The sequence below is a fragment of the Strongylocentrotus purpuratus genome, unplaced genomic scaffold, assembly GCF_000002235.5.
Source record: "Strongylocentrotus purpuratus isolate Spur 01 unplaced genomic scaffold, Spur_5.0 spur5_scaffold_13, whole genome shotgun sequence".
In the NCBI taxonomy this organism is placed as follows: Eukaryota; Metazoa; Echinodermata; class Echinoidea; order Camarodonta; family Strongylocentrotidae; genus Strongylocentrotus; species Strongylocentrotus purpuratus.
Window position 1 is genome coordinate 25913914 of NW_022145598.1, and position 27152 is coordinate 25941065.

Genomic DNA, 27152 nt, shown 5'->3' on the forward strand with positions numbered 1-27152 from the left:
AAATGCAGTCATTCAAACGAGACCGTGACAAAAATTTGACATTACCACACATAGCCAAGAATTATTCGGTTAAAGGTTGGTTTGACGGTGGGACTGCGATATTATACTACTTTTAGGGCATCTTCTTCTTGCTTTGTGCTTTATGATAATATATATTTAATGATCATATGCTTCATTGTACTGCAGCGTACCGAATCTATTCAACAATGGTCGCAATATACTCACACGTTCCATCCGATCTACACACAGTTTGAGGCATAAACATATTACGCACTTGTGTACACGAGCAACCTTTTTTCTTCTCCTTCAAGCAAGTGATATGAGAACATAAAATGTGTTCACTGGATACTTCAAACCTTGAGTAAGTCATAAGTTTAACTGTATATTAATCATTGTTTTCTAGTTATTGTTATCCTGAGATTTTAAGGATTAGTATACAGTATATAAGAAGTGGTAGAGGTAGCGTAGTGGAGTGGTTCCAATACTTGAATGTGCATAGACTGCATACATTATGTTGTGTACTTGCAAGCCTGAATCCGGATACCGACTTAATGATAGTTGTAAAAGCACATTATAGACAGCGTAGATATTTTAAGCGTTTTATAAACCCAAAATATTATTCAGAATTTCTAGAGTAATGGACTTTTTTTTTTTTTTTTTTTTTTTTTTTTTTTTTTTTTGGCTGCGCGCGCTGGTGGCTGCCCGCCCACACTGCACTGCTCTCTGATTTATCACTGATTTTGTTGTTTTCATTTGTCATCTCCATTTCTATTTTTGATATTTCATTATACTTATATCCTGGATATTACTAGTCAAATTTGGAAGCATTTAGGTCAGTATTTTTGATGTACTTATTCTGTGAAGTTTTCGAGATTGCTTGAAGTTGTACTCACACATACAGTACACAGTAGAAGCCATGTTATACACATGTCATAGTGTAGTTGGTTTGTTCACTCATGCGTAAAGTCTGTGCTGACTTTCTTTCTTTGTTTGCTTTGAATAGACCTGTACTATTACAATGAATCTCACCACTTCAGTAGCTTTTGTGTGCTGTGTGGTCATGTTGTACTGTAAGTGTCATGTAATGCAACAATGGTGTCATGCTTCTGATCTGGTTTCTGATCCACATGTTCAAAATGTTCCCTACATGTATTTAGAAGCTAGACCTGATGTATATTCGTTGAAGTTGAAATTGAAGGGAAAACATTTTTGTGCTCCAGTACAGTTATACGCTAACAGTGTATCCACTTTTCAGATTTTGATATTGTTATCTGGCGATGTGAATCCGAACCCAGGCCCTGTCACACATAACTCGGCCTCCTCGGATAACGATAACAGTACAAGGTATTCTATATCATACAAGTATGACAGTAAAACACTTCACTCTTTTAATTCGCGTTCATGCTCGCTACTGTGGCGTGAACAGAATGAGAAATTATGTAATATGATTATGTCTTTAGGTATTAACAGACATGACATAGGGCGGAAGACACATCGAGGTATGAAGGGGGGCCGTGATCCTTTTAATAACAACCTCAAACTTGGTATGTTGAATTGCCGTTCTGTTCGTAATAAATCTACCTTATTAGAGGAATTTATTATTGACCATAGTTTAGATTTTACATGTGTTTGCGAAACTTGGCTAACTGCATCAGACGATGCAGTGATTGCTGATCTTTGCCCTCGTGGTTATCTGTTCAAGCACCATCCCAGAGCTGCTAAACGTGGCGGCGGGGTCGGCTTTCTCTACAGGGACAGTCTCCACGTCGATATTAGTCCAACAGGCAAATTCGAAACATTTGAATCAATGTCTGGAACTGTATCTGGCGGCTCTACACAGGTTGACATTATAGTCATATACAGACCACCAGGATACCAGTCTTTCACTCAGTTTCTTATCGACTTCTCTGCGCTTCTTGATGAGAGGTTGTGCAAACCATACCCACTTTTGATCACCGGAGATTTAAACATCCATCTAGATAACACTTCATCCCAGCATACACTCAGGTTTGTGGACTTTATTAACAGTCATGGCCTATCCCAATTGGTTACATCTCCGACTCACGACAAAGGTCACATTCTGGACGTCGTTCTGGTGCGCAATTCAGACAATTTGTCAATTTCGAAGCCAAGTATCGTTCCAGGTATATCAGATCATGCTGCTATCACTTGTGTACTTCGCTTCACTAAGCCTGCACGCAGCGACAGAACATTTGCTTCCCGTAATATTAAAGACATAAACAGGATAGCCTTCGCGAAGGATGTTGCTGAGAGCGACATTATGCCCTTAACGTCAGAGAGTGTCAACACAGCTACTAGTCGCTACAACACCATTCTTTCTTCGCTCCTCGATATTCATGCTCCTGCCAAGATCCGCAAGGTTCGAGACCGTCAGGACAATCCCTGGTACAACGGCGAGATTACTGCTGAGAAACGTAAACGTAGGCAGCTTGAGCGGAGATGGCGATCTAACGGCAAGCTTCACATTGACAAAGAGATGTTCCGTGCGCAACGAGATTTCATGAACTCTCTCGTCGAACGAGCCAAACGTTCGTACTTTGTCGGGCTAATCGATAAATGTGGACATGACTCTAAGAAACTCTTCTCTACGGCCAATCGTCTCTTGAATCGGAAACAGAACTCTCCACTTCCAAGACATTCTGATAGTAAAGAACTGGCTCAAAGATTTATTCAGTTCTTCCGCTCCAAGGTTCAGAAGATCCAGGACAGTCTCACTCCTGACTTAACTCCACCTGATCCTGTCACGTCAGCATCCCTCGAGACGATTCAACCTACCACCTCCGATGAGATACAATTACTGCTTCATAGATTGCCAGCTAAGTCGTGTAAACTAGACCCTGTCTATACTGTTCTCATTAAGGATTGCTCCTCTTCATTTGCATCTGTTATCTCACAGATTGTCAACTTAAGTATTGTTCAGGCATGCGTACCTTCTGTTCTTAAAACGGCACACATTCTTCCTTTACTGAAGAAACCCAATCTTGATTCTGAATTACTAAGTAATTACCGTCCAGTTTCTAATCTCCCGTTTTTATTTAAAATACTTGAGAGGGTGGTGTTCTCTAGATTAAATGATTACTGTCTCGATAATGACCTCCTTGACCCATTTCAATCTGCATACCGTCCCCACCACAGTGTAGAAACCCTCCTTGTTAATGTATCCAACTTTATACTCCAGGAGATGGATGGCGGAAAAGTAACTGCTATGGTACTCCTTGATTTGTCTTCCGCCTTTGACACTGTTAACCACACTGTTCTGGTGAATACCCTCATGTCACTCGGTATTAAAGGTCAAGCCCTGGAATGGTTTAAATCATACCTGTCATGCCATTCTCAAGCTGTCTTGATAAACGGCTACCTTTCAGATTTTGTACCACTTACATGCGGAGTTCCACAAGGCTCTGTGGGCGGGCCCACGCTTTTTTCGTTATATTTAACGGGTTTGAAGAGTATTTTCATCGCCATTCTCTCTCTTATCATGTTTATGCTGATGATATTCAAATATATACTTCTTTCAAACCCAATCAGAGCAATGCAGCCAGCGCTATCCATAACATTGAGACTTGTGTACAAGATGTTCATAATTGGTTAAACTCACATTCACTGAAATTAAATCTCGCCAAATGCGAATTTATAATGTATGGTTCTGAGACTCAGTTAGAGAAGATTTCTTCCATCACTTCAATTACTCTTGCTGGACATGAAATTACCCTATCTAATGTATGTCGCAACCTTGGTGTGTTTCTCGACTCAAACATGAAAATGTCTACTCAAATTCAATATGTCTCAAAATCAGTACGTTATCAGTTACGCAATTTGGGTTTTATTCGTAAATATCTTAACCGTGGTGCCACCGAGAAAATTACTCATGCTTTGATTTCTTCTCGCTTGGATTTTGGTAATGGCCTTTTGTTTAGTTCGCCTCACAACCTACTCGCAAAATTACAAAGATTACAGAATGTTGCTGCTCGTGTCGTGACCCTGTCCAACAAGTACAGTCACATCACACCAGTCCTCAAATCACTCCATTGGTTGCCCGTAGAAAAACGTGTTGTTTTCAAGATTATTTTGCTATTATTTCACTGTATACATGGCTCTGCTCCGCAGTATAACATCGGCTTGATTAAGCATTACTTTCCTTCTAGACAGCTACGTTCTCAAAACTCTGGCTTACTTGTTACTCCTAGGGTTAAAACAAAGTGGGGGGGGGGGGGGAACGAACCTTCGCTCATGCTGGGCCTTCGTTATGGAATACTCTCCCTCAATGGGTTAAGAATAGCAGTTCTGCTGAGGTGTTAAAAAACAATCTTAAGAAATATCTGTTTAATTTAGCTTATAATTGATTACCATTACCTTTCATGTCTGTACCTTTCCTATCGCACTTTGTATAAATGTATCATGTATGTATTTCATCTTTTGCACAAGCTGCGCCTTGAGCATTTGACTGTCAAGTGGATTTGGCGCCTTATAAATCATATGTATTATTATTATTATTATTATTACTACTAAGTCTAAGTTGGACAGTGGTCTAACTTCCTTTATCATCACCAGGGGCGTAAATCCGTACCGAGGAGTGGGGTGTTGATCGGCGATAGCCATCACATACTAGTACGAGCACACGCCCACACTAATTTACGCAAGCGCGCGCGATCGCACACGCACAAACACACAACCACTGACCACAGACCTCAGTGCCTCTGACCTCTACAGTGCACACAACACACCCACGCATACCCAAGCACATGTACATAAATTTATACATACATGCACGCACATGCCAAATTTGACAACCATAAAGTAAAAGAATTGGACATAATATATTTCGAAATACTGACAGCTGCAAACTGTAGTGTTTTATTATAATGAACTCCGAAATAAGACGACACACTTTCAAGTAGTAACATAAAGATTTAGTATTTCGTCGGGAAGATGTGAACTCTTTATTTTGAGTCCCATCACTTAGAAAATGATCTATAATGGTAAGGGGCGTCGCTAGACCTTTTTTTAGTGGGGGGGGGGGGGGGGGGGGGGGGGGGGGGGGGGGGGGGTGTAGAGGCCAACGATTACCGATAAAACTACCCCCAATTACCGACAAAATTAAATGTCCCAATATTTACAAATGTAACCCTATATACCCGGGGCCGATAGTACTTGCGTATGCGCAAATGGTCATTTTCCTCGACGACATAAATATACGAATTATTTCGTCAACTTAGTCAGCATCATAGCTATATATTTTAATGCAGGCGCGGAGCTAGGATCTCATTTTAGGGAGGGGCGGTAATGAGCAGGCGAATCACTCAAAGAGTGCGCGAAGCGCGCTCATTAGGGGGTGTGGGTGATAGGCCTACCGCGCGAAGCGCGGAAGCTTAGACGTTACCTTAAATTATTAGGAAAAGAAGACAATTTTTTGTACCGTTCTCTCCACTGTTAACCCTTGTCTGTATGAATTCCCCCGCCCCTCCCGCGCAAAGCGCGAAAGCTTTGGCGTTTCATTAAATTATTATAAAAAGAAGACGATTTGCTGTACCGTTCTCGACTGTAAATCCTTGTCTGAATTCAGGTCCCCCCGACCCCCCCCCCCCCCCCCCTCCCGCGCGGAAGTTGTGGCGTTTCATTTAATTATTAGAGAAAGTAGACAATTCGTTGAACCGTGCTTGACTCTTAATCCTTGTATGAATTTAGTTTCTCCCTCTCTCTCCCGCGCGAAGCGCGGAAGCTTTCACATTTCATTAAATTATTAGAGAAAGTAGACGATTTGTTAAACCGTGCTCGATTCTTAATCTTTCGGTTTACCCTTCCCGCGCAAAGCGCGGAAGTTTTGACGTTTCATTAAATTATTAGAGAAAGCAGACGATACGTTGTACCGTTTTCGACTCTTAATAAGCCCTATTTATCTGAATTCAGTTCCCCCCTTTCGTGCGAAGCGCGGAAGCTTTGACATTCGAGAAAGTAGACGAATGGTTAAACCGTGCTCGACTCTTAATCTTTGTCTGAATTCGGTTTACCCCTCCCGAGCAAAGCGCGGAAGTATTGACGTTTCATTAAATTATTAGAGAAAACAGACGATTGGGTGTACTGTTCTCGACTCTTAATTCTCGTCTGAATTAAGCTTCCCCTTCCCGCACAAAGCGCGCAAGTTTTGACGTATCATTAAATTATTAGAGAAAGCAGACGATTCGTTGTACCGTTTTCGACTCTTAATAAGCCCTATTTATCTGAATTCAGTTTCCCCCTCTCGCGCGAAGCGCGTAAGCCTTGACGTTTCCTTAAATCATTAGAGAAAGCAGACGATTGGGTGTACTGTTCTCGACTCTTAAATCTCGTCTGAATTCAGTTTCCCCTTCCCGCGCGAAAAGCCTAGACGCTTGATTTAATTATTATAGAAAGAAGACGAGAAGGCGAACTTTAGACCGTTCCTGAAACGGTCTAACCTGCAACGGCGCTTTATACTGACCGTTCGACCACACACGGCGGAATCAAGATCAGTGCAGTCGTCACGGTAACCTATTGGCCCCCTACCTCCCCTAGATCGCGCGGGCGGGGAAAATTGTTCTGCATTGCTAGCGCGAGAGAGCGGAGCATGCATGCGGTGCAATATGCAGAAGACTGCGTGGCCGGTGTGACGGCGTTTAGTGTGACTGGCGGATCGTGTTCGCGGAACAAAATCCGACGGCAGATATTGTTCCCGTCACAAAATCTGCCGGCAGATATTGTAACCCACCACGCAGAGTGGCTGGCAGATAGTGTTCCGTTTTGCAGCTATCGTTCCATTCTGAAGGTATCGTTTTTATGAGTGGTACGGTCTCCGCTTGCTGCATGCATGCATGCTGGCTAGGCTGCGTGCGATTGCAATTGCATGTGTACCGTAGTACTATACTGTATACCACCATGGATGCTGAGTGCGAGTACGAGTTCGAGCAAGAGGCCGCTCTTATTAAGAGTTTTCTCTTAAAAGAGGAATTAAGCCACCTAAGCGTAAAAAAGAAGAAAGCGATAAGGCGAAAAGCAATTAACGTTTCTATGGCTCTAAGTCCTCTCTCTTTGAAATTCAAAGGAACGGATTGGATTTGTTGAGTGCAAGGTTTAAAAAGAATGTAATAGATTTCCATCACCTCAGCCATTTTTTTGAATAAAATCCATTATGTAATTATCAGCGTATGCAGAGTACCCAACCACGGGGTGAACAACTTGTATTTAATGGCTTAGGCAGAGTAAGATTCAAAATATTAAGATTGTAAAGACATTGTTGGGAAATAAAAAGATCTTATTGCAAAGAGTCTCGTACGATTCTGTTAGTGTTTTCTTTGCTTTTTATGGATGGAGTGAGGGCCAAACAAAGGGCTCGGTGTAAAAATGTCAGAGAAAAAAAATGTCAGAGGAAAAAATGTCAGAGGTAAAAATGTCAGAGGTAAAAATGTCAGAGGTAAAAATGTCAGAGGTAAAAATGTCAGAGGTAAAAATGTCAGAGGTAAAAATGTCAGAGGAAAAAATGTCAGAGGTAAAAATGTCAGAGGTAAAAATGTCAGAGGTAAAAATGTCAGAGGTAAAAATGTCAGAGGTAAAAATGTCAGAGGTGAAAATGTCAGAGGTAAAAATGTCAGAGGTAAAAATGTCAGAGGAAAAAATGTCAGAGGAAAAAATGTCAGAGGAAAAAATGTCAGAGGTATAAATGTAAGAGGTATAAATTAAAAACAAAATCATGTGGCAAGTTTGTTATGGTTACACCCGGGTTATTAGGATTATCGAAAAAGAACAGCGATGGATATTCTGCAGTTGTTTTTTCACCGCTGCTTTATTTTCCACTTTCCCAGTTAAATTTATTTACCTTTCGGCCCCCAATGGTGACTTTTTGCCCGATTATTGCTGAAGGAAGACGAGGGGGGAGGGTATTCTTCTTCTGGGGCACGGTGACCCGGCTGCTCTCCCCCTTCCTCTTATATAATGTTTTGCTAATAAATCCTTCCGAACAGTGGTCAATGCCGAGGCAGAGCAGGCAGACTAATGGGACATGGTTTCTACTCCGAGTTTCGCGCCTTGCAAGCAATCATTAGGCAATTGATAGCATTCTTAAACATGATTATCCTACAACCTTGGTACAAATACCCCTAAAATAAGACTTAACTCATATCCTGCCATGAGACTGCTAGCGCGCTATTGTTATAGTGCTCTGTGCACAAAGCAGAGTAGCGGTGGCTCGCTAGCATGAACGTGGCATTCAATCGACTATCGATTGAATGCCACGTTCATGCTAGAGAGCCACCGCTACTCTGCTTTGTGCATGCAAGGGCGCATATGTAATAACAGTCATTGTTCATGCCCATTGCACCGTTCTGAGTGCTTTTGCAGCGCTATTGAAAGTACCATCGCGTGCATCAGATTATCGGCTTTGGATTACGCGTCTTTGTATACAACAGTCAGATTGGATTTTCTCGAGTAATTTAGCGATTTGTTTTTTTGTAAAGATTTAATTAACATGCACTTGAACCAACCTTAAAATTAACTTGGCACACAGGAGATTTGTGGCTGGCACAATAGGGATTAGCACTGTGGCACTGGGTGCATTGTATGGGTGGCAGCTTAAGAGTTAACTAATAAAATACAATTAGAATTACTCATGAGTAATTCTTATTATATTGTATTCAGGTATTGTATTAGTTAAGTCTTATTTTGAGCGTATTTACCAAGGTTGCAGAGGAATCATGTAAGAATGCTTTCTTGTCTGATGATCGCTTGCAAGGCGTGAAACTCGGAGTAGCAACCATGCATGTCCCATTAGTCTGCCTTATTCAATATTTATATACCGGTATATTATGCTTTTGTAAAAGCACATGGTACTGGTACACTGAGCAAACTTCTGGGGAAAAAGATTTCTAAAATCGAGAAGTTTGGCCATGTTTTATAGGCTGAGTTGTCGCTCCATGCAGGTGTAATTATTAAATAAAAAGAAAAGTCAGTACAGCCCCAAAAATAGGATCAGATATCTATGAACCTCCCCCCCCCCCACTTCTCCTTCACTTTTGAAGATTGTTGGACATGTTAACTGCGTGGCAATGACTACTATTATATGTAATTCCAATAAATGCATATTTCCGACAATTCCACTTTCTTGTGGGCTTGGTATTTTGATACTCTGAAACAAAGCAGAAAGCCATGTTATCAATGCTAACCGGACCATCACATTCCCGAAGTGCGCGCGTTGCAATAAAATATTGTCGATTACTATTGCGGTATTAAAGAGTCTGGGAGAAAATCAATAAGCAGCTTTGTTACTCCGATACAAAGCAGAAAGCCGCCGATGTTACATCAATTAAAGAGAAGGTTGAGTTCTGGGGAAAGGTGAACAATAATGTGTGAGCGATTGTTATCATTCTTATTATGCAAGTGTGGAAGAATTAACATCAAAGAAAAAAGTTATTCCCTGAAAATCTATTTCAAATGACTTCATATCCCAGATATGACAAGTAACAGCTTTAAAATGAGGCCCGATTTGTATGCCATATGTTTGTGTAGTCCCATATCAATATCTTTCTGTGTACAGTGCTTGTTACTTTACCAAGAAAGGGCCAACGATTTTATCATTTTGATGACTCCAAAACCTTGCACTACATACCAATACTTAGATGTTTATGCTAGATGATCAACCTTTTCTGATTGCTTCCACACCGTTTCTTTCACAATGCAATCGCAAGACCAGAACTCAACTTTATCTTTAAATGCCAACCGCACCATCACATTCCAGAGAAGCGCGCGCTTTGCAGAGGTTCGGTTTAAATGACATCGTTATTTATAATTGTCGGAGAGTTTAAAAATGGGATGAGCTTCTGAATCGAGACGGTCTTTTACTTTTTGGAGCGGGTTTTTAGTTTTCGGAGCGAGTTTTTACTTTTCGGAGCGACTTCTTGATTTACTTATTTTTACTCCACTTCTTTTGCCGCCATGAGGTGCTAAAGCTTTAGCAGAGTTCGGGGCGCCCAACCCTATATGTAACTTTTCGTGATTCCTCGTGATTATATGTAACTATTTGTACTAAATGCACTACTCACTTTAACACTTGACTTTTGTCGAGAACTTTCATTTCTTCGTTTGGACTTTGTTCGTCTCTGGAACGTTACACGCGGATAGGTGCAGGCTGGCACCGGCCAAACCGGTCCGTTTCACAAACATTAACACATCAACCGATTCAAAATATCAACAAATGTTAGATATTCATACATATATGCAAGCCTGATCACACAACAAAATAAATTTCAAAATCTATTTTCCACATTGTATTATCCTCAGGAAATGTACGAAATACAACACACAGCCATTTATAAAATTTACATTATGGAAGAAAGGAATATAATAGACTAGCCCATGCAGTAGCAGTACGTCTCGACATTCAGTGTAATAAAAGTGCTGAGACATGATGACGGCACTCATTTTGTTTTGCTTGTACCTCTGACATTTTTACCTCTGACATTTTTACCTCAGACATTTTTTCCTCTGACATCTTTTCCTCTGACATCTTTACCTCTGACATTTTTACCTCTGACATTTTCTCCTCTGACATTTTTTCCTCTGACATTTTTACCTCTGACATTTTTTCCTCTGACATTTTTACCTCTGACATTTTTTCCTCTGACATTTTTACCTCTGACATTTTTACCTCTGACATTTTTTCCTCTGACATTTTTTCCTCTGACATTTTTACCTCTGACATTTTTACCTCTGACATTTTTTCCTCTGACATTTTTACCTGGCACCAAACAAAGTGCCTATCTTAAAGCAACCTATTTCTCCATTGTTGTGTAAAATTGCTTGGAGGACCCCTTCGACCATTGATCGAGTAGTATTAATAACCTTCCACAACAGGCATGTGCAAGGGTGTCGATTTGTATCCGCGGTTGGGGGGGATGATAGGTGCCAAAATATTTTCGGCAATGGATCAAAGCAACCAAAGTGGTAGAAGCGTGTGGCAAGTTGCACCCCTCCCAAGTGCGTAGCCAGGATTTAATTTTAGGGGGCGGTAGTGAGCACGGGTTGGGTGCAGGGAGGGGGAGTCCCCCCACCCCCCACCCCCCTTTCGCGCAAAGCGCGGAAGCTTTGACATTTCATTAGATTATTAGAGAAAGAAGACGATTCGTTGGACCGTTCTCGACTCTTAATCCTTGTTTGAATCAAGTGTCCCTTCCACGGCGCGTAGCGCGGAAGCTCTGACGTTTCGTTAGATTATTAAAGAAAGAAGACGATTCGATGTACCATTCTCGAATCTTAATCCTTGTTTGAATCAAGTTCCCCTTCCCCCGCGCGTAGCGCGGAAGCTCTAACGTTTCATTAGATTATTAAAGAAAGAAGACGATTCGATGTACCATTCTCGACTCTTAATCCTTAAAGCTCTCACATTTTATTACATTATTAGAGAAAGAAGACGATTTGTTGTATCGTGTCCTTCATGAATTCAGTTTCCCCCCTACCGCGCGAAGCGCGGAAGCTTTAATTTTTCAATAAATTATTAATCTTAATCCTTGTCTGTATTCATTTTCGCCCATTCCGCGCGTAGCGCGGAAGCTTTCACGTTTCATTAAATTATTAGTAAAAGAAGACGATTAGTTGTATCGTGTACTTTGACGTTTCATTTGATTATTACCTTTTAATCTACGTCTGAATTCAGTTGCCCCCCCTAACAGCTTTGCCCTGTTCGCTAAATCATTAGAGAAAGAAGACGATTCGTTGTACTGTTCTCTATATTAATCCTTGTCTGAGTTCAGTTTCCCCACTGAAAATAACTTGTGTCAAAAATAAGTTGTGACATAATAATCTTTCTCCAAAAATGAAAAATGTTTTAGGAAATATCAGGAAATAAAATGAGTGAAAAAAATAAATATAAAGATACAATGACGTGAATTTAAAAAAGGGTGAACGGAAATAACATATTAACTAGTGAACTATTTTATAAGTCATACCAATGTCCGAAAATCTTTCTCCTTGTCTCCGATCTCATCACGAAATCGTCACAGAGTTCATCTATGTTTACACTGTCCAGGATTGTCTGATGTGCATTGCAGACTGCTACTTTTGTGCTTCGCGCTTAACATTTAGCTCGTTGCTTTTGATGCTGCGTCTTTGCATTTGGCGCACTGTATTTCTATGATGCTGTTGATTGAACAAATTGAATAAATTCATCAATTCCTGATGAAGCCGTGTGAGCGAGAATTCAATTTATTCTTGTCTCATATACGGTTGTCTTATATACTTCGTATATATGTATGTATTATGAAAATGAGATAGCAAAATGTGTATATTGATGGTCATCTTGCGAGTAATAACCATTAACTACTCTCACCGGACTCTCATCATTAATGTTTCTCTTCATTTTTTTAAATTTTTTTATGGTGAATTATTTTGGGGGGGGGGGGGGGATGATTGTACAGGCCATCCCCCCCCCCACCTGAAATATTGGGGGGATATATCCCCCCCCCCCATCCCCCCGGGATCGACACCCATGGGCATGTGTTTAAGTGTGTTTGCACCCGTTTGTTGTGGACTTGTGTAGTGAAAGAATGTGTGACTTCAAGTTTTAGTTAAGAGGTGTTGTACTGGAAATTAAGCACCCACACTAGGTTTAACACCGTACTTCAAATCAGTTTATTTAAAGGTAATATCTTAGTTAAGGGAAAGGAATATATCATCTCTAGTTATACTTATTTCATTCAAGCACTATTTATTTTCATTGTATTTATCACCAGGATCTTCATTGTAACAGTATATTCCAGACAATGATGATATTTTTTATCACTATTTCAAAAAGTCAATCTATATATGAATAAAAAATATCTCTGGATATAAAAACAAGCGTTCTATGACGAAGTTTAAAAAAAAATTCCAGATCACTCGCTTGCTCACAAAGTATGTTCTCGATTATTATCATAATCCAAGTTCCTTTCTGATAAAGATGGTAATCCATTGTGATAGAAAGGCGACCAACATGTATATTACACTTTGTGTCTTATGAAGGAAAGTAAACAATAATCCTCCTTCATAATCGCCAATTTGTACACCCCTCCTTGACAATAGAATTATGCTGGATGAAAAAGAAGAAAAAATATTTCTGTGAAAAAAACTTCATTATTTTGGCTTGCTCGCTCGCTCGCAAATCTTTTTCTCTTTCTGTATCAGAATTGCTATATCTTCACTATTTGTGCTGATAGAAAGCGAGGGCAGGTGTACCAGAAATTCAACGTTTATTTTCCCAAAACGCTACACCGTTAGTTTTAATGAAAGGACGATGACTGTGAGGGAATTTGCGCTATAATTATTTTGAAATAAAAATTCCAATGATTCCAAAAATTCGCTATCCACATCAGCTCGCCCGTGTCCTACACTGTCTTTACAGTATTGAACAATAACTATACTGATGAAACCCATTACAATTAAGAAAATAGTTTATGATATTTAAAATCTGTTTTTTCTATCATGTAGAGTGACCTTAAAGTTCACCCCCCCCAAAAAAAAAAAATGAAGGGAGGATATGGGATGATGCAAAGAGCCTCGATCACCCCCCCCCCCCGGCCCCACAATTCAAGTTTCGTAATCAGTACAACCGAATAAAAAAACATGTTATAAATCTGTAAGGGATGCACAGTAATGGCAAATTTTAAATTGATAAAGAAATACAATATAATCCTTTTCGTCTATTGGATGCGGACAACTTCTATAGGTGGCAAAATAACCTGAATTATACTCTGTAAGGATTCGAGAATAGTTTGAAAATAGGGGTAAAACAAATTTAAGTTTATTAGGTCTATATTGTTTTATTAGCTTATAAATCTATTTTTAAAGAAATGATCGAAGCCGTTGATAATTTCTATTTCTTGCAATTTATCATATAAAATCAAAGGAATCTGTTTGTTTGTTTTGTTTGTTTGTTTTTTTTTTTTTTGGGGGGGGGGGGGGGGCTTACCAATGTTTAAAACGCTACTATGGGAGTCAGGTTGTTTTATTCTAAAAGGTTTTCTTGGCTAACAAATGCAGTAATACAAAAGTTTGAAAGATTCCAAACAAACACGTCAATTTGCTCTGACCAATCATGATCCTTCCCATATCTGCCTTCATTTGAGTTATAAATGAAAAGAAAGAAAATGAAAAAGCACAGAGACTGGATCACAGGAAAAATGTTTAATGAAATGAAATAAATACGTAATTAAATTATGATTTATTTCTGTTAAAACAGCAGTTGGGGAGGAGGTCTTATGTATAGGCCTCTAGAGGCCATTAGACCCACTCGGGCATAAATAAAACAAAAATGCCAAAATGTCAATTATGCTGGTTTTAACATAAAATCAGAACGATGGACAAGAAGAATGGACACGAAGAAAGAGAGACAACGAGGCTTTGTCGCCTGTGGGCGTCAATGCAATAAAGGGGGATGCTTTTCGGAATAGCCTACAGATTCGATGTCCAATACGAACAAATCAGACAATTTAAGTCTAGCAATCCGCCATGTTATTCACGATAGAATTATCAGACCATGTCCTGTAGCCACTAGCGTACTTATGGGGGGGGGGGAAGGGGCCGGATTGCCCCCCCCCCCCGACGAAAAAGAAAGAGAAAGAAAAGAAGAAAAGAGAAAAGGGAAAAGAAAGGAAGGAAAAAGAAAAAGAAAGAAAAGAAGAAAAGAGAAAAGGGAAACGAAAGGAAAGAAAAAGAAAAAGAAAGAAAAGAAGAAAAAAGGGAAAGAAAGGAAAGAAAAAGAGAAAGAAAAAAGGAGAGAGAGAGAGAGAGAAAAAAAATGAAAGAAGTAGGGAAGGAAAGAGGAAAAGAGTGACGCATTTGCCGACAGAAATTTTGAAGGGCTTCATAAGCCCAGTTCCTGTCACTGTTGAGGGAAAAATCAGTTCGTAATGCCTCGCGCTCGCATGATTATTTTTTATCACTGGTATGTGGATTCAGATACAAAAAGGGGGCTAATTACTTTTTTGTATTTGTTTTCAGGTCGATCACGATGTAGAAACAAATTAGTTGCATGTTTCAATATTATAGGGGTTAATGATTACTTCAAAAGGTTTTTTAATTTGATAAGAGCCTAATTAAACCATGGAATAATTAACATTTAGGATAGGGAAGGAGGGTGGTAGATGCTATGCATTTGTTAATCGGCAAATTTGGATGACGTCGCACCCTTAAAAGTTGGCAGCAAATTTGGGTGTCACACCCCTAACCCTAACCCCCCCTCCCAATAAAACAATCTGTTTCCAAATTAAAAAGACTTTTCAAATCAACAAAACATGTACGGGTATGCATGAAATCGCGCGATCGCAAACATCAAAATACCGTGGGAGGGGGGAAACCCCCCCCCCCAAAAAAAAACACCCTCCCCCCAACCCCCCCCCCCCCCCTGACGCGGTATGCCAGGTTTGCCACTGCCTGTAGCTATATAGGAACAAAATCCGCCAATGCACATTATCCGCCGTGTTCACTAACGGCAGATTTGGTTGTAGCGGGTACGATATCCGCTGCTGATCACGATATCTGCTAGGCAGATTTTGTTCCGAGAACACGATCCGCCAAGGTAACAAGATCTGCTGTTACACCGGCCGGCCGGCGAACTTTTTTTTCCTACGAACTTTTATACCTGGCGCATGCTCACATATACGAACTGTTATACTTCACGCATGCAAGGAGGTCACAAACAATTAGACTTATTGCTTTGCCTCACTATTTATAAAGGTAAAAAACTAAATAAACTGAGATTTGAACCCTCACGGCAACTCCAAGGTTCTTTGTTCACCAACCACGGATGGGCCGTCGTGGTGGTGGAACCGGTCTCGCTTATAAAGAGACAATCAACGTCCATCAAGTTGCTGCGGGTGAAAAGGACTCCTTTGAGTTTGCAGAATATTCTATCTCATGTAAATCATTTCGCTTGCAACTAATTAATATCTATAGACCGCCCTATTCTGAATCACATCCAGTGACGGTTACATCTTTTGTATCAGAATTTAATGACTACATTTAATGTCATTTGTTGTCAAACACTCCTTTATTGATCATAGGAGATTTCAATATTCATGTGGATACTGCCAATGCAGATGCTAGACTCTTTGTAGATCTTCTCGAATCGCTTTGTTGTAAACAATTGGTTAATTTCTCTACACATGTACACGGTCACACCCTTGACATCATGATATGTCGTCAGTCTGATGATATCGTATTTGGGTCACCATGGCCACATAGTTCTATATTATCTGATCACATTCCAGTCATGTGTTTTCTAAACTCTTCTAAACCTCCATTGCCTTCTAAACTGATATCATTTCGAAAGCTGTCTGCTATTGATGTGAATAGATTGAAGTTAGACATCGCTGAAAGCGAGCTCTGTATGCACACACCTAGTACCCTCACTGAACTAGCTTTATTGTATGATACTACGCTTAGTGATATCTTAGAGAAACATGCCCCTGTTGTTACTAAACAGATAGTGTTACGTCCCCAAGTACCGTGGTATACTGACTGTAAAAAGGAAAAAGAGAAAGGCTGAAAAGCGCTGGTTGAAAACTAGGGCCGATAGTGATTGGGACAACTATAAGTCTGTTCGAAATGCAACATTGAAACTTTTGAACAAAGCTCGTGGAAAATATCACAGAGATCTGATCATGGAAAATAAGGATAATCAAAACAAGTTATTCAATGTTGTCAAGTCTCTATTGAACATGTCTAATAAACAACCCCTGATACCTTGTAGTACTGATAAACATAAGTTTGTGAATGACCCAGGTGATTATTTTCGTGACAAAGTCGTGAAAATCCACAAGAATATTGAAACTAGATTAGATGCAATGAATGAACCCAGGACCTATTCTCCATTAGCAACTTACCATGATGTCGATGTTTTGAGCAATTTCAAACCTCTTTCTGAGCACCAAGTTGAAAAACTTATACTTAACCTCAGTAAGAAGTCATGCTCTTTAGATCCTATGCCCACGAAACTTCTTCTACAATGTATCGACATATTAATTCCTGTGTTCACATCATTGATTAATCTTTCTCTCTCGACTGGTCATTTTCCCATGCAATGGAAAAATGCCCTCATCACACCTTTATTGAAAAAACCTGACGCAGATTTTAAGAACTTAAGACCTATCAGCAATCTGAAATATATATCGAAGTTGGTTGAGGGTGCTGCTACCCAGCAAATTATGGATCACCTCAATAACAACTCACTTTTGCCATGTACTCAGTCTGCATATAGACAATTCCATAGTACTGAAACTGCACTGCTAAGAATAAAGAGTGATCTATTGATGGCTATGGATTCCCAGAAAGTCACTCTTTTACTGTTATTAGATCTAAGTAGTGCATTCGACACCATAGATCATTCTTGCTTATTAGAAACTTTAAAGACCTGTTTTGGCATAGATGGTAGTGTTCTTGAATGGATAGAGTCGTATTTGGCGAATAGATATCAGAAGGTCGAAATAGACGATGTGATCTCTGATGATCTGCCAGTGCCTTTCGGAGTTCCACAAGGTTCTCGGCTGGGTCCTTTGTTATTTACTCTGTACACTGCTAATCTCATTTCAAATGTTCGAACAAATTTCCCCGAGATATCATGCCACTGCTATGCAGATGACACACAGCTGTATGTATCATTCAGACCTGATGAACATGCTAAAGAGCGATGTGTCTCACTCCTAGAAACATGTGTTGACTATGTACGCGGATGGATGTTGCAAAATAGGCTCATGCTTAATGATGGTAAAACTGAATTAATGATCATTGGCACACCTAAACAGACATCCAAAATCAACTTAAACAGTGTATCAATTGGAGACTCTGTAATAAAACCATCTGTTAGTGCAAGAAATCTTGGAGTACAGTTCGATTCGAATTTGAATATGAGAGAGCACATCACAAATGTCTGTAAATCAGCATACTACATGATCTTTAATCTCAGACGTATTCGTAAATATTTAGATAAGGACATTACGAAAGACATTGTACATGCATGTATCACCAATAAGCTGGACTATTGTAATGGTCTACTGTATGGGATCCCTGACTGTCAAATAGTGAGACTGCAACGGGTTCAAAACACCTGTGCAAGGCTGATCTGTGGTTGTTCTAAATTCACACGGATCACCCTAATTTTAAGAAATCTACATTGGTTACCAGTACGCCAGAGAATAACATTCAAAATCTTGCTGATTGTATATAAAGCACTTCTTGGTCAAGCTCCCACTTATATCAAAGAACTGTTGAATTTCAAACCTAATCAACACAATCGCAACTTGCGCAGTTCCCGAGATACTTTGTTGCTACAGATCCCATCTATTAAAACAAAAATAACGCTAGGTGATCGAGCATTTGCTTGTGCAGCCCCAAAACTCTGGAATAACTTGCCATTTGAAGTCAGGAAATCACCATCTGTAAACGTCTTTAAGTCAAAACTGAAAACACTTCTTTTTAATTAACTGTACCGTAAATCTAAGCATATCAGGAGCTCTTGTAGCGCAGTAGAATATATACATAATGTTGGATAGTTTCTGCGCTTTATAAATGTACTATTATTATTATTATTATTATTAGTAACACTCTGTCCTTACCGATTGAGCTAACGATGAGTTGATGAAAGATTGCTTTGTATAATTACTATCACCCTATTGACCGCCCTACCGGATTCCACGTGCGCATGCGCTGTTTTCCTTCGCGAGTGCGCATGCGCAGGTTCCCCTCGCGAGCTAAAAGTTCGTAGGAAAAAAAATTTCGCGGCCGGCCGGGGTTCGGCCCAATGCATTTTGTGTATAGAGTACAGAAGCTGTGACGTCATAAAAATCTATTTTTAGAATTTCTCAATTTTTTCTTCATTTTCTGAAAGAGCATCAAAAATAATGTCCAAATGTCGAAGACCAATTGAATAATGGTTAGGAGCCAGAGCAAATAACACTGAGTTCCCATAGGACATATATTTATTCAGATGTTCATATCTCAACCAATACTTAACATATTCAATTGGTCTTCGACATTTGGACATTATTTTTGATGCTCTTTCAGAAAATGAAGAAAAAATTGAGAAATTCCAAAAATAGATTTTTGATGACGTCACACTTCACCACTCTATATAGTGGGATTCTTATTATTCTGAAGTTTATGAAGTGCTTTTCGCGCACGTCGCGCAACTATTCTTAATGATAGTGACATACTGTATACGTGTAGGCTATACAGTTATACATACATAAAAAAAAATAACTCATTTCTCATGCATTATGCTGAAATTGAAACAATCACATTTTTTTCTTCTTTTTCTTCTTCCTTTTTTTTCTCTCTTTTTGTTGTAATATCAGGGGATATGTTTGTACAGGCCATCCCACCTACTTCAAGCTAGGGGGGATGCAGCCCCCATCCCCCCGGGATTTACGCCCCTGAAATTCATCACTGAACTTAAGACCCAAGGTCGGGTTGAGGCGTAAGAAAAATGTTGTATAGCCCCTCGTGACCGACCAAAAGTCTAAAAATCTACGGTCGGCTTTTTGATAAAAAAAAAATTAACCGTTTTTTTAGAGAAAAAAAAGTATTTTATTTGTTTAAATGGGATATAAATGCATAAAATCAGAAAAATTATTCCCAATTCTCACTCGTCTTCTGCTCTAGTTTCGAAATCCTGCTAGCGTAATAAAATAGACCCCGACCTCGTGTACGTGTATATACCATGCACTGCACCAGCTAGAAACCAGCGAGATTTGGGCGACGTTCCCGGTTTTGATTTTTTGGGGGGCAACGGTCGCTGTTTTGAGGGGAAAAAAGAAAGAAATCCGACCGACCGACCCAGATTCTGGCACCTAAAGGGCAATCAAATTTTTGTTTAAGCCTGATGTTTGAAATCATAATTAATTTAACTTTTATGCCCTAACCCTCATTATGCCCGGGTTTTTAAAAAACAGAGGTAAAACTGAATCAGCAGTAAAACTGATGCAACAACGTTTCCTACAAGTTATCATTATTTAGCTAACCCTTAAAAAAGAACTTTATATTAAAAAACGTGCTAGCTAGTGTGCGGTCCTTGAAAAGATAGAATGACTTCCCACCGCACCTTTATTTCACATCCCCTCTTTTAATATTACAAATAAACACCTTCGATACAACGGAATTCATTGTCACGCATGTCGAATAACAATAGTGTTCACCACTATTATTGCCGTACAAACAACATTTGCCAACTATACGATGAAACGCTGGAAAATACATTTTCCTATATAGGTAAGGACTGGCTTGATCCAAGATGGCGGCACCAGAGGCGTCCGAGGGCCTAGATAGATGGCGCTATGCTGTGGCATTTGCAAAGTTTATCATCCACGTCCTTTATTCTGGCGTTCCTACTTCACTGTCCGTCCTCCTTCCATCTTTGGCCTACCAGCTGGACCTGGACCACACGACAGTTGGGTTCTTAATCACACTGGAGGTTGGGATGTTCTTCTTTGCTTGTAAGTCACTGATGTAAGAGAAAGGAAGAAAGATAGAGAGATAAAAATAGAGAGAGAGAGAGAGAGAGAGAGAGAGAGTGTGAGAGAGAGAGAGAGAGGGAAGGATGCTTGGGAGAGTGAGTGATGAAATAGACACCTTTATGATAATTAGAGAAAGCGAGATAAAGACAAAGGGAGATAAGAAAGACAAAGATAGATAGGTTTATAAAGATAGATCATGGACCCGACTACAGATGGACTAATAATGAGAGTCTTTATTTGATCACATCATGACCACCGCCACCTGAAAATGTGTATGTTGATGAGGACGTTCATTTGACGCGACGATGTTGATTATGTTATCAAGCATCCTCACAGACAAAATAACTTTTACATTCTTTCACTGGGCCAGGGCCCAGAGTGCAGTTTCAGGGAAAGTATCGTGATTTAAGACCAGTTAGAGGAGCAATGAACCCCAAATTATGACAATTTGTGTGATATTAGATTGATTATTAAAGAAATGGACACTGATAGACTTGCCAAACTTTGAAAAATACATATTCTTTACTGTCCTAATACCTTCTATTCCTTGAAAATGGATAGGATAAGTTTTTAAAGTGAAGTTTAAAATCATCATGTTACAGCCAAATTTACAGGTTTCTCTTGTAAACTACTTCTAATTTCTAACTTCATACACCTATATTAATTATGTACGCCATAACTGCACATGCATTTCCGTGGTTTTAAGCGAATCAGTTTCTTTTGCGCAGGCATTTTGTATATTCTTCACGGCATAGTTCTGTTTTTTATGGCTGACTGGCAGCGGTCGTGATGAGATCAAAGCTTGGAAGCATGTTTGGAATGTCAATATAATACTTTTGACAGAGACATGTGCATAAATGTATTATGGTACCGATCAGAGTCCACTTGAAGTAGGCCCATGGATAGATAGAGATACAAAAAAAAAAGAGAGAGAGAGATAGAGAGAGAGAGAGTGCGAGCGGGTGGGGGGGGGGGGGGGGGGGAGAAAGGTAGACTAGAATAAAAGATATTATCGAGGGAGACGGGAATATTCGTGTCCTTTATGGTCATCTGTGGTTCAGGGGCTGTATCCTGAAATCTAAGTTAACTTCAGAGTTACATATCCTTAAACTACCTCTTAATCGGTATTTTGAAAACTATGTAAAGTATTAATTTAATAATTATTAATGCGTATTTTTTAAAGCATTATCAATACAACTGTCATGTGCACTACCTATGTCCGAGCCTTTGTCACGAACGTTTTCATGAAAAGATACTTTCATTTCAAAGTTTTTCACGATTGTTTTACTATCAAAACTGATAGATTCGAAGAATCTCGTAGACTGTGATCACAGAAACCAGATCTGAAAAACATAAGAAATAAATATGAAATGCATTTCACCTTTAGATAGAGTGACAAACAATAACCACAAGACCTCTAGATCATTTGTATTTTTTGTGTTAACTTCTATGTTATCTTGTGGTTAAAAGATCACGTATAACGTCATTCAAAGAAGAGAGACAGAGAGATTTCTATGGGATATCTAAGATCATTAAACAAAATTCTCGGGTTGATTCTTGAAAAGCCTTTGTATAGGTGTTTAAAGTATCTTTCTTTCATAACTTAATAACCGTCTTATTATTCACCCAGGTCCGATTAGCAATTATTTGTTTCAGAAGTTCAATCCTCGTCTAGTAGCAACTTTGGGCGGTTTCCTGGCGGCAATCTCACTCATGGCAGCATTTTTCAGCCAAACAGCGGTTTCCCTCGGCTGCTCTTTCTTCTTCACAGGTAGATTTTAAGTTTAGACCCTACTCTTTTAATGAACCGTAATAGAACTTTAATATTCATGTTACTTTATACAAATATACTAGTATTTAGGGCCTTCTCTACATGGAAGTACATGTACTTCCCTTTTTAGGAGCGGATTAGAAGTCACTTCGTTTTGGAGTGAAAATTCACCCTCAGATAAGTGACCTCAGATAAAATGACCGAGATCAATCATGTTGAGTTGAGTTGAAGAATGAACATGATTTAAGTAAGTTTTAAGTTAATTTATAGTTCAATATAGAACACTAGGGATTACGGTATAGATTTATGAAGAGATATAATAATAATATTGGCATTTATATAGCGCTCTTACAGACATACATGTGTATCACAGCGCTTTACAACATATTATTATTACCCCGGTCATCGGATTCAGGCTTACCCGCACACAAGGTATGCACATTCTCCACTCCCTGGGGAGCATTCCAGCCAGTCGCCATTTTACAAGCGCCACTTGCTAATCAAACCACATTAGCTTTCGCATCCTACCGGGTACCCATTTTAACACCTGGGTGGAGAGTGGCAAATGTAGATCAATGTCTTGCCAAAGGACATTAGTGCCGCGGCGGGACTTGAACCGCGGACCTTGTGATCCACAGTCCGGTGACTTATCCACTCGACCACGACACCTCTAAAAAGATATGTTTCCTTCTGTAATGTTCTTCTTTTCAAAGAATTTCTACCTTTTTGAAAATTATGGCTTTTCTCTACTTGTTTTTCTTAGGAAAAAACACACACGATCGTTCGAACATAAAGAGGAATTGAACATGAATATAGCTTATTATGAAAGACAATTCATTTCTACTTCATGTACATTTGTTCTTGTTCCAGTTTAAAATACATTAACGGTAAAAATATTTAAGTCCACCTTTTTATATCATGCGCCCTCTATTTTTAAAACATCACCCCTGTTTTAAAACTGTTTTAAAACATCATCCATGAAGAATGAACAAAAAAGGAGCGATCGATCTGAAAATAAAAGATCCGGAAAATTGCTAATACTGAGAAAGCGTAATGTTTTGTTGTTAATTGTTACTATGCTCTTACATTTTCGCATATCCGCTAACCTATTGAAAAAAAAGTGTTATTAATTCTTTTGTTGTTGTTGTTCTTACTAGGTTTTTTCTCATCCCCGCTACGTCAGCTTTCAAGCATAACTCTCGAACAACATTTCGGGGACAAGTATGGATTCGCCGAGACTGTTACACACGTGGGTAGTCAATTAGGAAGTTTCCTCTTACCTTATTTTACCGTGATGTGTCTCAACGCCTATGGAACAAGAGGTGCTCTATTGTTTCTAAGCGCATTAATGTTTCATTGCGTACCGATGGGAGCCACCATGCGCCCTCCACGTCCACAAAACCGATCTGAAATGATGGGCGGCGATTTAAACAAAAGGGACGAAGATGATGACCAAGAAGTTAACCCGCTTCAAAATGTTGACGCCTGTGGAAGTGACGAGAATGATTTAAATCTAGAAATGGACATACAGGGTGACGAAGAAGGTATTTGTGAAAACGATGAGAATCACTCAAATCCAGAGGCGGATTCGAATGCCCAGCCATTGATTGGAAAAGGTCGGGCCAACATGAAGGTAAAGACATTAAGCGAAGACGAGAGTTATATGTCAATGACATTGACCGCTATCCGGGAATATATTCGGTCAGAAATTAATGCTAGTTTTTTGATGAACGAACGCGTTTTTATTTACCTGTTGCTTCCATGTGAGGGCATTTACGAAATATGCTACGCCAGTTGGGCATTCTTTTCAGTCTCCTACGGCGTATCTGTTGGAATTCCTGTCGAAAAAGCTGTGTATATTGTTATGATGGAATCTGTGGGTGGTATTACCGGTCGGGCGGTACTCATAGCAGTTCTTTACAAGTATCCGCTGTCAACACCGCAAATGCTTGCTGCTAACATCGGACTAGCAGCCATCGGACTCCTCGCTTTTTCCATCAATACGTCTCTGACGTATTTGATGATATTTTCTTTCGTCAGTGGCTTTGGCTTCTTCAATTCCTTCTCCAGTTTTTACGGTTTTGTATCCATAATCGTGAAAAAGGAGAATTTCGCAAAGGCAATGTCGTACTCGTTGATGCAAACTGGAGGCTCCTTAATGATATCGGGTGTTCTTACAGGTATGTAAATACTATTAACATTACATGACTACTTCACCCCCGAGACAAGGTAGTTGTCAGATGGGTAATTGCCTTTACTTTCCTCAGAGGGCAATGACTAAACAGGGGTGGTTGTCCGTATAAATTCAAATTCAAATTCTCAATTTTTTTCATAAAAACATCGGATAACAAATTTCAAAATTATAGTGCAACATAGATAAATGAGTGTAAGAGTAAAGATTAAATGACCACGAATTACAAAAATGAACATACTACTGGAAGATTTTTTTTTGGAAGATAATACAGGGATGAAAATAAATTATTTGACTCATAATACTTTTTACAGTACGACCCCATTCCAAATCCAATCTCTTGGGAGACAGTGAACATGGGACGACAATAAATTATGCTTTTTACATTAATACATTTTACCGAGATAAATACTATAATGAAGAAAAAAAAGCAAAAAAAAAAAAAAAGCAATAAAACAATCAATGATCTACTCATCTCGTATATGATCGTATTTCTATCTTATAATACTTAATATTTTAAAGTAAAAATATATTAATTGTATAAAGATAAACAGCAATGTAAATGAAAAATATAGTATTAATAATGATGATAATTATAATTATTGTAATATTAAATAGTGACAATAATATAATTGATAGTAATAATGATAATAATAATAATAATAATAATAAGAAGAAGAAGAAGAAGAAGAAGAAGAAAAATGATCATTAATATTGGAGTCTTGTATAGCGCTCGTGTAAGCTACAATGCCCCTCCTGGCGCTCCATTATTATCACACCGGCTTTACCAGGGCTGCCATTATGTCGCTCGATCATTTCAAAGAATACATTTTACCCATTTATCTCACGTAGGTTGAGTGTGACACAATATTTAGATTAATGTTTTGCCAAAGGACATTAGTGCTTCGACTTATCGAACTTATCGTTTTCTTTTTTTCTCTTAAAATTGATTTATGCAGTAGCCCAAAAACTGGTCTTCCCTTAAGCACATAACAATGACAACATTAAACATGTTCACGCGCACACGCACGTACGCCCACGCACACGCATACAATGTACGTGCGAAGGCCTGACAAAGAAACGTGCAATGCATTATATCTGCTGCCCGTAAATGAGAAATATCTTTTTCTGGCTTGTTTTCACGAAATGTTTGTGACAATATGGTTTATACTTGATAGACAAATTATACGTATTTATCTTCTGAGAACTTTGATTAATTTCCGTGACTTTAGATTGATCAATACAGTTACAAAAAGATGTTAACTTCTTCTATCAAGAATAATAATATTGTCATCATCATTATAATGCAAATATTTTTTTGGGGCAAAAATGTTCCGACTTAATGGGCAAAAGAGCATCTTAATTATTAATATTTCTTCCATCAGAGAACTTCTGCCGAACAGGTATCGAATCCACACGGGTTGATTTAGATTTTGCTACATTAAGATTGAATATCAAAATTTAAACACTGAATTTTAGTTTCTTTTTTTCTTCTTTTAATTGTTTTCCTTTCAGGTTTTCTGTATGACATTTTGGGGTCTTACCCAGCCATATTCCGTACCATGGGGGTGTTTCTTGTCGTCGATTGTTTGGCAATATCTACGTTCATCTTTGTCGACTCGCGATCAAAGCAAGGCAAAAGTGTTTGTACGTGTATGTGAGATCAATCGATATTCGGACCGAACATTTGCAGAATATATCACCATGAGATCAGAGATGGCAGGGTCTGATTGTTTATCCTTGTTTTACCTTTTCTTCCCAACCGCTACAAGATGCCCACCTCATCCTACCTTTTTCTAATTGGTTCTCAGTGTATAAAGCCAAGGTGGACTGTTTATGTATAGCTAATGAGCATCGGCGTATCTGAGATAAATATGCAATTATTTTCTTTCTCTTCTAATTGTCTTTTGGTCATTGTATTCAATTATTCTGGAATAATCTGCCACTAGAAATAAAGTCACTTTACTCAATGAACACCTTTAAAAGAAAACTCAAATCGTTCTTAAAGGTAAAGACCAGTATTGGTAACGCCCCAATTTCAAAAAATGAAATGGAAGCTCTCATTACCAATCATGTGAAAGAATAAGTTTTGACTAATACATGATGATAAAAAATTCGCCGGGAAACCGCCTACTAATTCATATATTTGGTAAATTTATCTCTCTCATGGTCGTGTGAGAGAGATAGGGTAGTCCCATATACATCTTTCTGTGTATAGTGCTTGTAACTTTACGAAGAATGGGCCAAATTTCTTATCATTTTGATGATTCCAGAACCTTGCAGATGCTAGATGCTAGATGATCAACCTTTTCTGATCGATTCCACAAAGTTTCTTTCACAATGCAATCGCATGACCATTACTGGTCTTTACCTTTAATCACAAGTGTTTGAAATGTTGAATTGTTGATTTTACTGCCTTGTATTGTCTTGTGGGTTTTTGCGTTACTAAGTAATTTGTTTAAAAAATATATCATATCAGGTTATTCCTTTATAGTCCTTTATTATCTTTTAAATCTTCTATATTATATTGAATGTTCAATAAAAGTTATTTTACCTTCATTAGGGCTGGTCGTCTCGACAAATCCCCATGGTTTTTTATGGCCACCCAAATCCAATAATGCTCTATCTTTTTTTCTTTTTTTCATAGGTTTTTATTCATTTCTCTCATAAACAAAAATTGTACATA

The 27152-nt window shown here is 38.9% G+C and overlaps 1 protein-coding gene across 1 annotated transcript; it reads left to right on the forward strand.

The window, feature by feature from the left end:
* LOC105444003 (monocarboxylate transporter 3-like) lies at window positions 1–26466 on the forward strand. The gene is made up of 5 exons (XM_030983250.1): window positions 1–361; window positions 20260–20483; window positions 22135–22275; window positions 23433–24455; window positions 25982–26466. Exons 2-5 carry the CDS (start codon window positions 20282–20284, stop codon window positions 26125–26127), a joined length of 1512 nt encoding a protein of 503 aa, XP_030839110.1. The 5' UTR covers window positions 1–361; window positions 20260–20281; the 3' UTR covers window positions 26128–26466.
* Window positions 26467–27152: the final 686 nt, after the last annotated feature.

Coding starts and splice junctions, on each gene's coding strand:
- LOC105444003 (XM_030983250.1), top strand. CDS start 20,282: ATGGCGGCACCAGAGGCGTCCGAGGGCCTAGATAGATGGCGCTATGCT. Junction 22,276..23,432: donor CTGCTCTTTCTTCTTCACAG/GTAGATTTTAAG, acceptor TGTTCTTACTAG/GTTTTTTCTCATCCCCGCTA. Junction 24,456..25,981: donor GATATCGGGTGTTCTTACAG/GTATGTAAATAC, acceptor TTTTCCTTTCAG/GTTTTCTGTATGACATTTTG.